This window comes from Chiloscyllium punctatum, chromosome 24, assembly GCF_047496795.1.
Source record: "Chiloscyllium punctatum isolate Juve2018m chromosome 24, sChiPun1.3, whole genome shotgun sequence".
NCBI classification, from domain to species: domain Eukaryota; kingdom Metazoa; phylum Chordata; class Chondrichthyes; order Orectolobiformes; family Hemiscylliidae; genus Chiloscyllium; species Chiloscyllium punctatum.
In genome coordinates, this window is record NC_092762.1 from 65,993,775 (window position 1) to 66,008,188 (window position 14,414).

Below are 14,414 nucleotides of genomic sequence, written 5' to 3' on the forward strand. Positions count from 1 at the left end.
AAATCTGTCTCCTTTTCAATCCTTATGGTGAAAACAATTTTATCCTATCTATTCTGTCCCTGCCTCTCTTGATTTTGAATACTTTTATCTGTCTCATCTCAACTTTTTTTTCTGCAAGAACAATTACAACTTCACAATCTGTCTTTGAAGCTGAAGTTCTCATCTCTGAAGCCACTTCTGTAAATCTTTTCGGCATAGCCTCCAAACCCATCTAATTTTTTCTATAAAATGTAAAGCCCAGAACTAAATGCCGTTCAGGCCCAATGAGTGTTCTATGCAGGTTTAATATAACCTGCTAATCAACCTGAGGATATTTTGTTCTTTAGTAACCATTCTCTTAACTACACTGCCACCTTCAATGACTTAACCATGTATATTTCCAAATCCCTCTGCTCCTGCATCACTTTTAGAATTTTGCCATTATATTGTCTCCCTGTCGCTACCTTGATAAAATTAATCACTTGACAATTCTCTGAATTAAATTTCATCTGCTACTTGTGCATCCATTTCACCAGCTTGTCTACATGTTTTTAACATTCTATTCGATCCTTCTCATTGTTAAGAATGGTTCCATGTTTTGTTTTTCCATCTGCAATTTTTAAAGGTTGCATGTACATCAAAATTTTGCTCATTAATATATATCAGAAAAAGCAAGATCCCAATGCTGACAATGGAAGACTCGAGTACAATCCCTCCTCCAGTTGAAAAATGATCCATTATTTCCTTGCCCTCAGCCAATTTCAGGCCTATGTTGCTACATTTCATTTTACTCCTATTTTTGCTATAACTTTGCTCACAGATTTGTCATGCACCACTTTATCAAATGTCTTTTGGAAACCAATATACACCACAGAATCCACATTTCCTACATAAACACTAGCTGTTCGAAAATCTCAAGCAAATAATCAAACAGGGTTTACTCATAACTATTCCATACATTTAGGTGTTTCCTAATTAGCCTGAATTTCCAGAAGTAACTATTAATTTTTTTTCCCAAATTATTGTTTCAATAAGTTTTTATTGTAACCACTGAAGTGTGTTTTTGGTGCCCTCCATTTGCACCTGAATATTAACTATAGGGATTAAACATGAGACACTTAACTTATCAAAATATCTCAAGTTAATGGAAATGATTGACAAATTTGAAAACAAAAGCTGAAATAACCTTAGACCAGTTCATAAACTCAAAAGTCAGATGATTATTGTTATCACCTACTTGCTATCATTTGATTTAATATGTAATCCAGAACATGGAAAACATCCATTGTTTTCAGTCATGAAGATGCTGGATTTTGAACATCTGCCTTGTATTGATTAAAATATAATCTTAGCTACTAGTAATTTTGAGGTCATAGATTCGTTTGCCGAGCTGGTGTGTTTTTCTGCAGATGTTATTGTCACCTCACTAGGTGACATCATCAGTGTGTCTTTGATAAAGTGTTGTGGTCTGTCCCACCTGGTATTTGTGAGACTACTTTTTGGTACTTGCATTTCTGTGTCTGAGTGGTTTGTATATGACTCCCCCTCCCACTCTGCCAAGGACATGCACGTCCTTGGCCTCCTCCATCGCCAGACCATGGCAACACAACACCTGGAGGAAGAACGCCTCATCTTCCGCCTAGGAACCCTCCAACCACAAGGGATGAATGCAGATTTCTCCAGCTTCCTCATTTCCCCTCCCCCCACCTTATCTCAGTCCCAACCCTCGGACTTAGCACCGCCTTCTTGACCTGCAATCTTCTTCCCAAACTCTCCGCCCCCACCCCCTTTACGACCTATCACCCTCATCGTAACCTCCTTCCACCTATCGCATTCCCAATGCCCCTCCCCCAAGTCCCTCCTCTCTACCTTTTATCTTAGCCTGCTTGGTACACCTTCCTCACTCCTGAAGAAGGGCTTATGCCCAAAACGTCGATTCTCCTGCTCCTTGGATGCTGCCTGACCTGCTGCGCTTTTCCAGCAACACATTTTTCAGCTCTGGTTTGTATATGGGGTCCAGTTCAATGTGTTTATTGATTGGGTTTCGGTTGGAGTGCCAGGCTTCAAGGAATTCTCTCACGTGTCTCTGTTAGCCTGTGCTAGGATGATTATATTAATCCCTTTGAATTTGTGTCCTTCTTTGTTTGTGTGGTTAGAAATAAGAGAGTACTGGTTATATCTGGCAGTGATGAGCTGATGTTCATGTACTCTTATAGTCAGTTTTCTTCCTGTTTGTGCCACGTAGTATTTTTCACAGTCCTTACAAGGCGTCTGATAGATAATGTTTGTCCTGTTGGATGTGGGTGAAAAAGGAATGAAAAGCTTAACATGTTAGGAACGTTTGAGGACTCTGGGTCTATACTCGATTGAGTTGAGAAGATAAGGGGAGATCTAATTGGAACATGCAGAATACTGAATGGCCTGGACAGAGTAGGTGTTGGGAAGACGTTTCCATTGATGGAGAGACTAGGACCTGAGGGCACAGCCTTAGAGGAGAGGAAATGAGGAGAAATGTCTTCAGCCAGAGAGTGGTGAATCTATGGAATTCATTGACTCAGAAGGATGTGGAGGCCAGGCTATTGAGTATGTTTAAGACTGAGATAGATATGTCCTTGTCAGCCATGATTGAATGGCAGAGCAGAATCAGTAGGTTGAATGGCCTAATTTGTGCTCCTATGTCTTATGGCTTATGGTTGTCAGGCCTTTGTGAGGAGCTGGTGAAAGGTGTTCACTGATTTGTGGGCCACTAAGATTCCCAGGTGTTTGAGCAGTCGGGTAGTCATTTCTGATATGTCTTTGATGTACGGTATGGTCACTACCTTGTCTGGTCATGTAGTGTTTTCTTCTTTAGGTTTGTTATGTACGTATTGGAGGATAGTGCACTTAGGGTACCCACTTCATTTAAATTCCTTGATTAGGTGTTCCTGTTCTGCCTTCTGGAGTTCTGGGTTGCTGCATTGTGTCCTTGCCTGTTTGAATAGTGGTCTAATGCAGCTTCATTTATGGGCGCTGGGATGGTTGCTGCTTTAGTTCAGTATCTGATCTGGATGGATGTTCTTCTTGTACACACTGGTCTGGAGTTCACCAGTAGGCGTACGTTCCACTAATATGTTCAGGAAGGGGAGTCTGCTATTGTCTTCCTCTTCTTTAGTAAACTTTATTCAGGTGAGGATATTAATTGATGTGATGATGGGTTTCTTCCAGTTGTGTACGTTTGATGATGACAAAGCTATCATCTACATACTGGATCCAGAGTTTGGGTTGGATGGTGTGGAGGGTTGGCTGTTTTAAGCATTGCATTACTGCTTCTGCTATCAGCCCTGTTATCAGGGACCCCATGATGTACCATTGATTTGTCTGTATACTTGTCCAATGAATGTAAAGTGAGTAGTGAGGCATAAGTCTAATAGTTTTAACATGCTGTTCTTTTTGATGCTGCTGATGTCGTGGGGTGTCCTAGTAATTGCTTCATCTAATAATGTGGCAATGGTACTCTTGGCCAGGTCGATGTCTATAGATATAAAGAGCGCTGTTACATCAAATGAAATCATTATTTCATCTTTCTCTTTTGTGGTGTTTCTGATGATATTAAGGAACTCTTGGGAGGTGTGAATGGAATGATTGGAAGTATTTCAGTCTTGTTTGCAGCTCCTCGACTTATTTGTAATTAGGTGTCCTTGGGAATGATATAATAGGTCTGAGGAATGCTTTTGCTTGGGTAGTCCATAGAATCAGGGTGTGTTTGATCTGTTGGGTTTCATCTTTTCCAGGACTGAGAAACACTACATAGCACAAACAGGAAGACTATACGAGTGCACGAACATTAGCTTGCCATTGCCAGACATAACAAGTACTTTCTCATTTCCAACCACACAGACAATGAAGGACACAAATTCAAATGGGACAATGTAACCATCCTAGTACAGGCTAAACAGAGACATGTGAGGGAATTCCTTGAAACCTGGCACTCCAACCAGAACCCACTCAGTAAATTCATTGAACTGGACCCCATATACAAACCACTCAGACATAGAATGAGGCACGTAAATACCAGGTGGGACAGACTACCAACACTTTATCGAAGATGCACTGACGATGTCACCTAGTGAGGTGACAAAATGTCAACAGATGAATACCAGCTCGATGAATGACTCTACGACTCATCGTCAACCTGAGATACAAATCTTTTTAAAAATTCGATACTGTAATTTTAATATATTTTGATAAGAAATACTTGACAGTACTTACAAATTGCATTTTATTGATGTTTAAATGCAAGAATAATGTTGATTATCGGAGGTGTGATTATCAATAACCCATGTACCATCATCTTAAATGACTGGGAAATTAATTGCACTCCATTTCTTTCTTTCAACAGCAGGTGTGTAAAGTCTATTATGCATTATATTTATAGTTAGAACCAACATCCAAAAATTGAGGACAGTTCTAAATCTACGCATGCACTGCTAGATGCAGTGCAAGCTGATTGCACATGCCCAACTGTTGCTGACACTTTTCTGGTTGGTGAAGGGAGTTTATGTTTTGGTGTCAGTAACTCCCAGGGCAGCAGGTACATAGTGATCTGGATCTGCTGGGACTTGGTGGAGGTGCACTTAACATAATAGGTGACGCAATATGCTCAGTGGCTCATAAATGAGTTCATTATGCTTCAGGCTTTGGAGGACATTCCACTCTTTAATTTATTTGGAGATGTTGCTTCTGCTTTTTACAAAATTCTATTGACACTGTTTGTATGGACTACTTTTCTACTACCTTTCAAAGGCCTCAAATGAACAGAATAGTTGAATATTTGTCATTGAGTCATACAGCCATAGAGTCATACAGCATTGAAACAGACCCTCCATCTAATCAGTCCATGACGACTATGTTCCCAAACTAAACTACTCCCACTGGTCTGAGCCTGGTCCATATTCTTCCAAGGAGAAAGTGAGGACTGCAGATGCTGGAGATCAGTCAAGAGTGTGGTGCTGGAAAAGCACAGCCGGTCAGGCAGCATCCTGCTCAGATTCTCCTTCTCCTCAGATGATGCCTGATTTGGCTGTGCTTTTCTAGCACCACACTCTCGATTCCATATCCCTCCAAACCTTTCCTATTTGTGAACTTATCCAAATGTCTTTTAAATGTTGTAACTGTACCTGCATCCACCACTTTCTCTGGCAGTTCATTCCGCACACAAACTACTCACTGTGTGAAAACGTTGCCTGTCACGTCCTTTATAAATCTTTCTCCTCTCACCTTAAAACTTTGCCTGCTAGTTTTGAACTCCCCACCCTTTGGGAAAGATCCTTCTTATTCATCTTATCATGGCCCCTTATGATTTTATCAACTTCAATAGTCACCCCTCAATCTCCTATGATTCAGTGGAAAACCCCCCAGACTTTCCAGTCTATTTTTATATCTTAAGCCCCCCATTCCTGGCAACATCCTGATAAATCTTTTCTGAACCCTCTCTGGTTTAATAATATCCCTCTTATAACAGGGAAGCCAGAACTGCATACAGTATTCCAGAAGAGGCCTCACCATGGCTAATGTGCACAACTTCAACATGATATCCCTACTCCTGCACTCAATGGTATGAGTAATGAAAGTAAGCATGCTAAATACTGCCTTAACCACCCTGTCTACCTGTGATGCAAATTTAAAAGAATTATGTATCTGAACCCCTAAGTCTCCCTGTTCTACAACACTACCCAGAGCTCTACCATTAGTTGTGTCAGTGCTGTCCTTGTTTGTATAAGCAAAATGCAATGCCTCACATTTACCCAAATTAAGCTCCATCTACCACACCTCAGCCATTGACCCAATGGCAGAAGATACAGAAGCTTGAACACCCACCAGTGGATTCCAGACAGCTGTTATTAGATTCCTGAATGGACACCTCTAACCTCAGATAATGTTGATCTTGTTAATGTTGCACATGTCCTGTGTGGTGTAATCTATATACCTTACTCTGTCCAAGTTTTTTTTTCACCCTGTGATGTCTACGTCCTTGCTTACTATGATCTGCCCGTAATGCTTGCAAGCAAAACTTTCCACTGTACTCAGGTATACATGACAATACGTCAATCAATCAATCGATCAAGATCTCTTTGTAATCTTAGATAACTGTGTTCACTGTCCACTATATCACCAATTTTGGTGCTATCTACAAACTTATTAACAGTGCTTCCTACATTCCCATATTGTCACTTTCAGTCCAATCTGCAGTGACCAGAGGTCTACAGCAAAAAGGAAGACAGTCCAGAGAAAGTTAAAAATCGCACAACACCAGGTTATAGTCCAAGAAGCTTATTTAGAAGCACTAGCTTTTGGAGCACTGCTCCTTCATCAGATGGATATGGAGTATCAATGCAGAGAAACTCTGTCCCAAGCCTGTATTTTGTTATTGACAAAACTAGAATTGAAGCTGAAGAGTTTGATTTATATTTGGCCGACACACTTCTCAGGCTTTGTGGCGATTACCAAAATGACATATTCCCTGTCCACAATCATTTCTATTTTTAAGAGGGTAAATGCAAATCCCCTACTGCTTAATGCAGAATAATTATATGCTGAGGTAACTACCATGATCTTTACAAATTTCACCTGCTATATAAAGTAAACCAACCACAATGTGAGATCATATGAAATACAAATGTCAAGTGCATGGACGTAATTTAAATTATTACTTTTAATTTTAATATTGTAAGTATGCCCTGTACTTTTGTTTGCTAGACAAAATAGATCTGCTTAGAGCACTGCTATATTTTAATTTCAGTTGTGCAGTATCATGTCTTATAGCATGAGTTAATTTATGGTTTTTGTTTTTTGATTAAAGAACTATCAAGTTGCAGCACTTATGAAGTTTGTGAGACTTTAATCAAGCAGAACATGTTTGTAAAATTGGGAACCTAGAAGAATGTATTATATTATGATCAATTTCAAAACAAAGTTCAAACTCAAATGGATTTGGAGACTTTAGTTATAACTATTTAATGTGTATCAATGAATTTAAAGTTGCAATAAATTAACAACTCCAATAACTGCAAATAAATGCTGCATTGTTTTTAATGCAATGAGCTTCCACTACTACAGTATATACTATTAGGAGATATAGAGGAATGATTAGGTGGTAGAAATGCTTATAATTAATTATCAGGAAATTTTTTTTTGTTCACTGTTTTAACTGTCATTAGCCACTTTGTTAATACACTATAGAATGTTATGAGATTTTACGTGACAATCTGCTGATAACAAGAAAAGTCATTCCTAGCCCCCTTTGTTACTGTATAGATAGAAAAGAAACTACAGGAATATACAGTCTTGAATGTTCTTATAACTGAAATTATGTGTAAGTAAATGTCCCAACATTGTCTTGTGGATGGATAAGCAGTACAATCATGAAGTGCAAGTGGAAGAAATATTAATAATATAGTAAACTGTTGGATCATTAAGCAAGATAAATTTTCAATTGGCACCCAGTCCTCCTCCATCATCTTCAGCATTTGCTCCCTTCATTACCAACACACAATGACAGCAGTGTTTACCATCTATAAGATGCAATGCAGTCACTTATCAGGAATCCTGTGACAATAACCTTCCATTCCCCTGATCCCCACCACCAAGGAGGACAAGGGCAACAATGGGGACCACACGTATCATCTGATGTAGGGTCGTCATTCTTTTATTGCCATTGGGTCAAAACCTGAAACTCCCTTCCTAGCATTGTGGGTGTTATTATATTGCAAGGACTGCAACAGTTTAAGTCAATTACCTCCAGGACTATTACAAACGGGAAATAAATATTTGCCTAGCCAGTAATGCCTACATCTGGTGAATGAATTTTAAAAAAACCTGACATTTTCAAACATACAAATTAAAGTATGCAAGATATTGACTAAAAATGCTGCATTTTATTGCTTAAACAATTTCAGTTGGCAGATTTGTTTTACCCCATTTAAAAAAAACACTTTTAAAAATCAATTGCTTATTCTTAGATTGTTTCACTGAAATCTTGAACAAAAGTTTGCTTTGAAAAGTAGTAATTCTGTACAATACCATAAAACTATTCAGAAGGTTGGCTCATGTTCATAAGGTATGTTTTATAGATCCATAAACTAAAACAACAGTGACGTGTTTAAGAGAGGTTAAAATAGTTGATTGCAAGCGATGTGTTTGCTCTGTAAAATCTACTGAATAAGCCATTAAATCTTTCAGTGAATGTTAAGTTATGTTAGATATTTACTTTGCATTTGTCTCTTTCAAAACAAAGGATTTAAATACAGACTCTACTCTTTAGCATTTAATTTTAAATGCAATAGATAAAATGGCATTGTGATACTGATGGAACCACTTGCTCAAGTGCATTCAAATGATTACATTTGTGTATTTATACATGTTCAATGATATTTATAAAGTGGTCATCATAATATCTCTTTTTAACACAATCTATAGACTATTACTAGATACAGATGCAAATCACCTGATAATATAGAAAGGAATAGAATCTAAGATTCCCAATTGGCTTCAATGTTTTTTTGTGGTAATTAAAAGCTGTTATTTCCAATGAATGTTTGAAAAGTCTGAAAAAAATTGCTTAAATTATTTAGTAGATAAGAGTAGAAACATGCTTGTTATTCATAATATTTGATAATATATTTCTTACTTTGTCTTCTTTTAAATTAAAAATAATAAGATATGACTAGATAAGCCATGAGTAGACTAGTTTGATACAATGGTGCTAAATGCCTAGCTCCTTTTTCTGTTTGTTTTGTTATGTTTTAAGACCACCGATGCCTTGTGTCAGACTCCATGAGCCATCCTATAAAACTTAAATTCTTAATGTAGCTTCTTCCATATGCTTCTCTTTAAACCACTCATGCATAGTGTTTGGCTGAGGTGATTAATGTAGGTGCCATAAATTGTGATAATTGTGACCATGTCAGAATCATGGGCATTCCTACATCTATAAACTAATAAGCTAATAATTAACAAGGATAAATAGTTTAATACAAATATTTCCTAAAATATTGATCAATTTGGTAATAATCTTTATTTGATATCAAGGATGTAATTGATATGACACTTGCAAATTAAATATAGTAACCACCCATATTTTCTATATTGCATCCTAAATAAGCCAAAACACAACAACAACAATAACATTAAAACCTCATTTTTTTTTCCAGAAATGAGGCTGAGGTTCTCTGTATTAGTCAGATTTTGCAAGTTGGATTTCATTGATTCTATTGAGATTTTCAAATATGAATGAATTTGTGATTGGTGGGGTGGATTGCAAACAAAGATGCTGTGTATCTCAGAAATAGAACAGAGGATCATGGCTCTAGTTCCTGCATAATTAACTCTTGACTCCAATCAAGTCTTAATGAAAAAGATCAAGTGCTTATCCATGCGGCTTAGAGATAGAATCAGCAGAAAAATATCTCTGCCCTGTTTTTGTGAACCTATTATGAAAATTGTCCAAACAGCTTATAGAGACCTAAATCAGGATTCAGTGATGGACGCTGTTCCTTTCTGTTAGGAAATGTACATTATGAAGAATGTGATTAAAAAAATTAAAACAAATAAAAACTAATAAATTTGAAGTCATTTATAACTCAATTTTCAATGACAAATGCATCACAATATCAATTAATTATAGGAAATATTTTAAAAGACAAACTGTTTATTTTTGATGTTTAATATATTAAAACTGTTGATTTAAGCCTGGGTAAAGTATACAAACTATACTTTACAAAGATTGTAAAGTAATAATTATTACATATCACTTTTTTATAACTGCATAAATAATATGACCAGGTTCTGGGAACATGAGACAGGTGAGGACTAGACAGCAAGATAATGCAAATTGCTTAAGCTTCTCGAGAATCTTTTCAATCAGATCCCAGTCTTGTGTAATCTGACACCACTGTGTCAGATATAGTATAGTATATAAACTTTAAAATTGTGTCATGATGTTGCAGTGCCTAGATATATATGTTATATAGAGTAAGCTTCCTAACATTTAATACATGGCACATACTATTTTAGTTAATTCTGGAAAACATTTTAACATTATTCTAATAATTAAATATCAATAATATTTTAGATTAGATTAGATTATCTACAGTGTGGAAACAGGCCGTTTGGCCCAACAAGTCCACACAGACTCTCCAAAGATGAACATAAACTGTGGGCTTCAATAGAAGTTTTCTAAATAGAGATGGGCATCAAACAAGATATCATCGAGCAATTAATCTTAAATTCTAACAGCAGAAAACATTAAATGGAATATATATTTATAGTCCAGCAATAGTAATTTACAATTGTATAAATATTAATTTTCTCCCATAAGAGAGGTGATCGAAACATATTTTTGTTTTTCCTGTTCAATATTTGCCAAATTAAAGCAAAAGCATGCAAAATGTAAAAATTTAAACCATTAGTTGAAAATAACACACAGACCAGATTTGTAGCAAACACGACAAACTTATTTCTATCTTGCCAGCAGTGTCCACGATGACTGACTTTGTGATTTGTGTTCACTGTCAAGCCTTAGATGTTTTTAAATCCATGTATTAATGTTCTGTCATTTATTTCATCATGGCATTCACTATGTGCAGGCTATGGTAAGTGCTTTATATGTGGAGTAATCTAGGTGTGATGAAGATCAATTACTGATGAATACACCATGAACCAAATAACACTGAATGAAACAAGAGTGGTATGAAGCCCACAGGCAATCTTAATTTGTTAGTTTCTTAGCTTATCATAAGAATTCAAATTTGCAGCTATTGGATACCTTAAACTTTTAAGTTAATAAAGAAATTATTTGATTGCTAAATTTCAGAAGCACAATTTTTGATAGCAATCTTTTATCTAAATCCTATTGTAACAAAATGCTCAAAGTTACATGTTTTACAACTGAACAAGGAAAGATTTTCATAAGGTTATCCAAGGATTTAATGGACTTTTTATGATCTTTTTCATTATTAACAATTTTATTTGTCGAGTTGTTAGTTACAAAAAAGTGACATGTTTGGCATTGCCTATAGGGACTAGTACCACGTGAGGTCTGTCTTGTTTGTGTTATTTCAGTTCAGGATTCATGCACTCCTATTTTGAATCAGATCTTTTCTTCCCATGGTTTTACCGTGTGGAGAAATGTTCGAACTAATTTGAGCAGGGACAGTATCATAGCTTCATCAATGACCATACCATTTTAGAAGCCATTGCCAGCTAAGCATCTTTGCATTTAAATCTTACTTGAATGTGCATTGCATACTGGTAAGAACAACAATCTTAATTAACCCCCAAATTAATATTCATTCTGGTAGACCAAACACTTTCTCCTGGGTTTGCCTAATATCAAATCCTTACTTCATCCAGTGTTTCATCAACATTATTATTTGGCCTTTCTAGACAAATTCTTTCTAAAGCTGTAATTCTGGAAAATGCTTGCACACTAATTGAAATATTACCAAATTTCAAGCCCAAAGCTTTACAGAATCTGAAGGATTGAATCATATTGTGACAGAAGTAACAAACTAAAGCAATGCTGGTAAAAAAAAGTTTTCTCACATGAAGCATTCTTGATGGAACACGAGCTATTTAAGATTTGTCTTCTTTTGATAATTTTACCTCTGATTTATCTTTTTACTAATTAATAAGAAATTTATCCTCATATTGAATACATCATGCACAAAATTCTGATTGCATCAAACCTTTTTCTTTAGTATTTATCCATTATATCTTATTGATAGCCATTGTACAACAGGATACTTTATCTAATTTTTTTTGAAAGTCAGCTGAAAGCAATTTATTTTTGCATATTAAATGTGAATGTGCAGTGCCTGTATAGAATTATTTGTGAACCAAAATTCTTAAATAGCTTAAGGTTTTCATTTTTGCTGGCTATAGGGTTCTATTATGGTTATTGAATAAGTAATGTTACTTCCTTCTTGGGGACAGGTCTCCCCACAACATTTTGCTGCACAATATCACCTAATTTAAAAAAAACACTTTGGTGGAAAAAAAATGATTGCTGTGTCTTCTAATGTGTAGGTAATTTATATCTTTCTTTTATAGTCTTTGGTGCAGTCAAGAAAAGCTGGCATCACTTCTGCACTGGCAACTCGCACTCTTAATGATGAAGAATTGGTAAGATGAATTTCTGTATGATTTTCTAAGCATTAATTCTGTTAAAATGTTTAGTTTTTGAATCATCTGTTGAAGCTCCTCAATGTAGAAATAGTCAATCACAGATCAGTTTATTTTTCTGTTGGAAAGGAAAGATCCACTTCCAACAAGAAAGAAGTAAGAATATGGCTAAACCCAAATGTATATTGCAAAACTATTAACCCTAAAACAGTTTGGTTTAATTTGAGTGGCAGATTAAAATACATTATTATATCCTCATGACTTTGTTATCACTATACTTGACTGTTTCAGTTTCAAACTTTCTTCGCCCATGTCCAGCCAAAGGATTGCTGCCTATATTGTAATTTAACAAGTCTTGTTCACTCAGCTCCACTCTGCTCATTGATCTATATTGGCACTTAGTCCAGCAAGGCCAAATTGAAAGTTTATCTGTTGTTTTTGTATTTCTCCATTGGTTGAGCCTTTTTACTTCTGTAAATTATTCCCGCCTTACAATGTTTTGAGATCTCTGCAGTCTTTTAATCTTTGTGTATCCTCAATTTTAATTGCCATAAAATTGGCTACTCTTCAGCTGCCTCTGCTTTAAGCTTTAGAATTCCATCTGTGTCTTTGCTTATCTTCTTTTAAAGTAAATCGTAACTGATGCTTTAGCTCTGAATTTGGTCCTGAGAGCAAGGAATCCTTCCCTTTTTGTAAGAAGGAACATTTGGTAGTGGTTATTTATTAGACCATTTTATGCTTTCATTATGTGTATACCACTGAGTTGAACTGCTTTTGATGATTGTTAACAGGTTTTCAAATTTTATTAACAATCTCAAGAAATATATTGATTCTATACAATGGCGGTGATCTCCGATCCCATAATATAAATGTATTCAGCTTTATGTCACTGAAGTGTTAGTGCCTGACTGTTGTGAGATGAAATTTGTGCTTCATTTAAAGTTATTAGGAATTTAGTAGGATCAGATCACCTACTGCAGTAACTTAAAATCAGTTTCAATCTGATGTAAAGGACTAGCTGCAGTACAATCAGGAGAACAATTGGCAGAGATTTTTTTTCTTAGATAATTACTTTTTTCTTTAATTTATGAAATAGAGAAAAGGTGTTTAATCCAATTCCTCATACGGAAAAAACATGTGGCTAATGAAAGATTTCTGTCTGTTAGAAAAACCATGTTTACAAGAAGACCTTGCAAGCCTTAATCTACCCTATTTCGTGTACAACACCACACAATTTTGAAGTGTGGACAGCAACTACTCCCACATATTGCTATGAATGCGAAGGCTTGTTGTGGGGAATTGCCCGCCAGGGAATGCGTTGCACTGAATGTGGGGTCAAATGTCATGAAAAGTGCCAAGATCTTCTCAATGCAGATTGCTTGCAGCGTAAGTCATATACATGAGTTTTCTTTTTGGTTTTGGAGCTTTTTAAATGTGTTGTTAAATGATTGAGGAAATTACTTAGTCTGAGACTTTGTGTCTTGTTTCAATAACCTTTATTTTTCGTGATTTCATGGAGAGGCTGCCACAGTCTTCACTGTCTCACAGCACTCTACCAAGCTGAATAGTTGGCCTATGGTTATACAACAATACAAACAAATTTGAGTGCAGAATGTAATCTAAGTAAAACAAGCAATGTTGAATAAGTAATTCAAGATAAAGATAAGCACAGTGCAGCTACTCCCTTTGTTCCTGATGTTACTCAAGGATAGCGAAACTAACGAGTTTAGGATACACTCCCTATATTTCATCAAACTATAATTACATAACCTCAGCTTTATCTCTAACAGTACCTTTCCACTACAGCTGCGAGAATGGGAGCCAGGTCACTTGTTACCTTGGTTAAGATTCCCATCATGCAGCAGTATACCAAGTTTTTACTACTTCCACAAATCCGTCCTTGTTGATCTTCCAGATCAACACTTAAGTTTAGGTTACCAGCGCATTCAAAAAAGGGGACACTATTCTTCGGAAAAGGGTGCATATTCATACACACTTGCTCATCATGGGGTTGTCATGGGGTACAGTCTGGCAGATGATGGCTGGTTTTGGAGCAGAAAATGTGGCAGGAACAAACTGTGCACAACAACAGACCGAGGTTCTCCATATGATACAAAGTATCAGGGGTATGATGGTAAAGGTGATGAGCCCAATGACTAAGGAGGATTCCCACTTAGCCAGCCAGGTAAGGTCTAAAGATCACCCAAATTCAAAAGGGGGGCTTAATTTCTTGACTTCCATGTGAATGTGAGTCACCAAATTGGAGGCATTTTTAG

At 36.4% G+C, this 14,414-nt stretch overlaps 1 protein-coding gene across 8 annotated transcripts in view; it reads left to right on the forward strand.

Annotated features, from left to right (window-relative positions):
* Positions 1-14,414, forward strand: part of LOC140494648 (protein unc-13 homolog A-like) — a 425,496-nt gene that overhangs the window by 227,772 nt on the left and 183,310 nt on the right. For all 8 annotated transcript variants that reach the window (XM_072594058.1, XM_072594057.1, XM_072594065.1 and 5 more), the window contains 2 exons: positions 12,067-12,138; positions 13,305-13,524. In XM_072594058.1, coding sequence (XP_072450159.1) covers positions 12,067-12,138; positions 13,305-13,524 — 292 coding nt within the window. The remainder of the gene's footprint in view (positions 1-12,066; positions 12,139-13,304; positions 13,525-14,414) is intronic.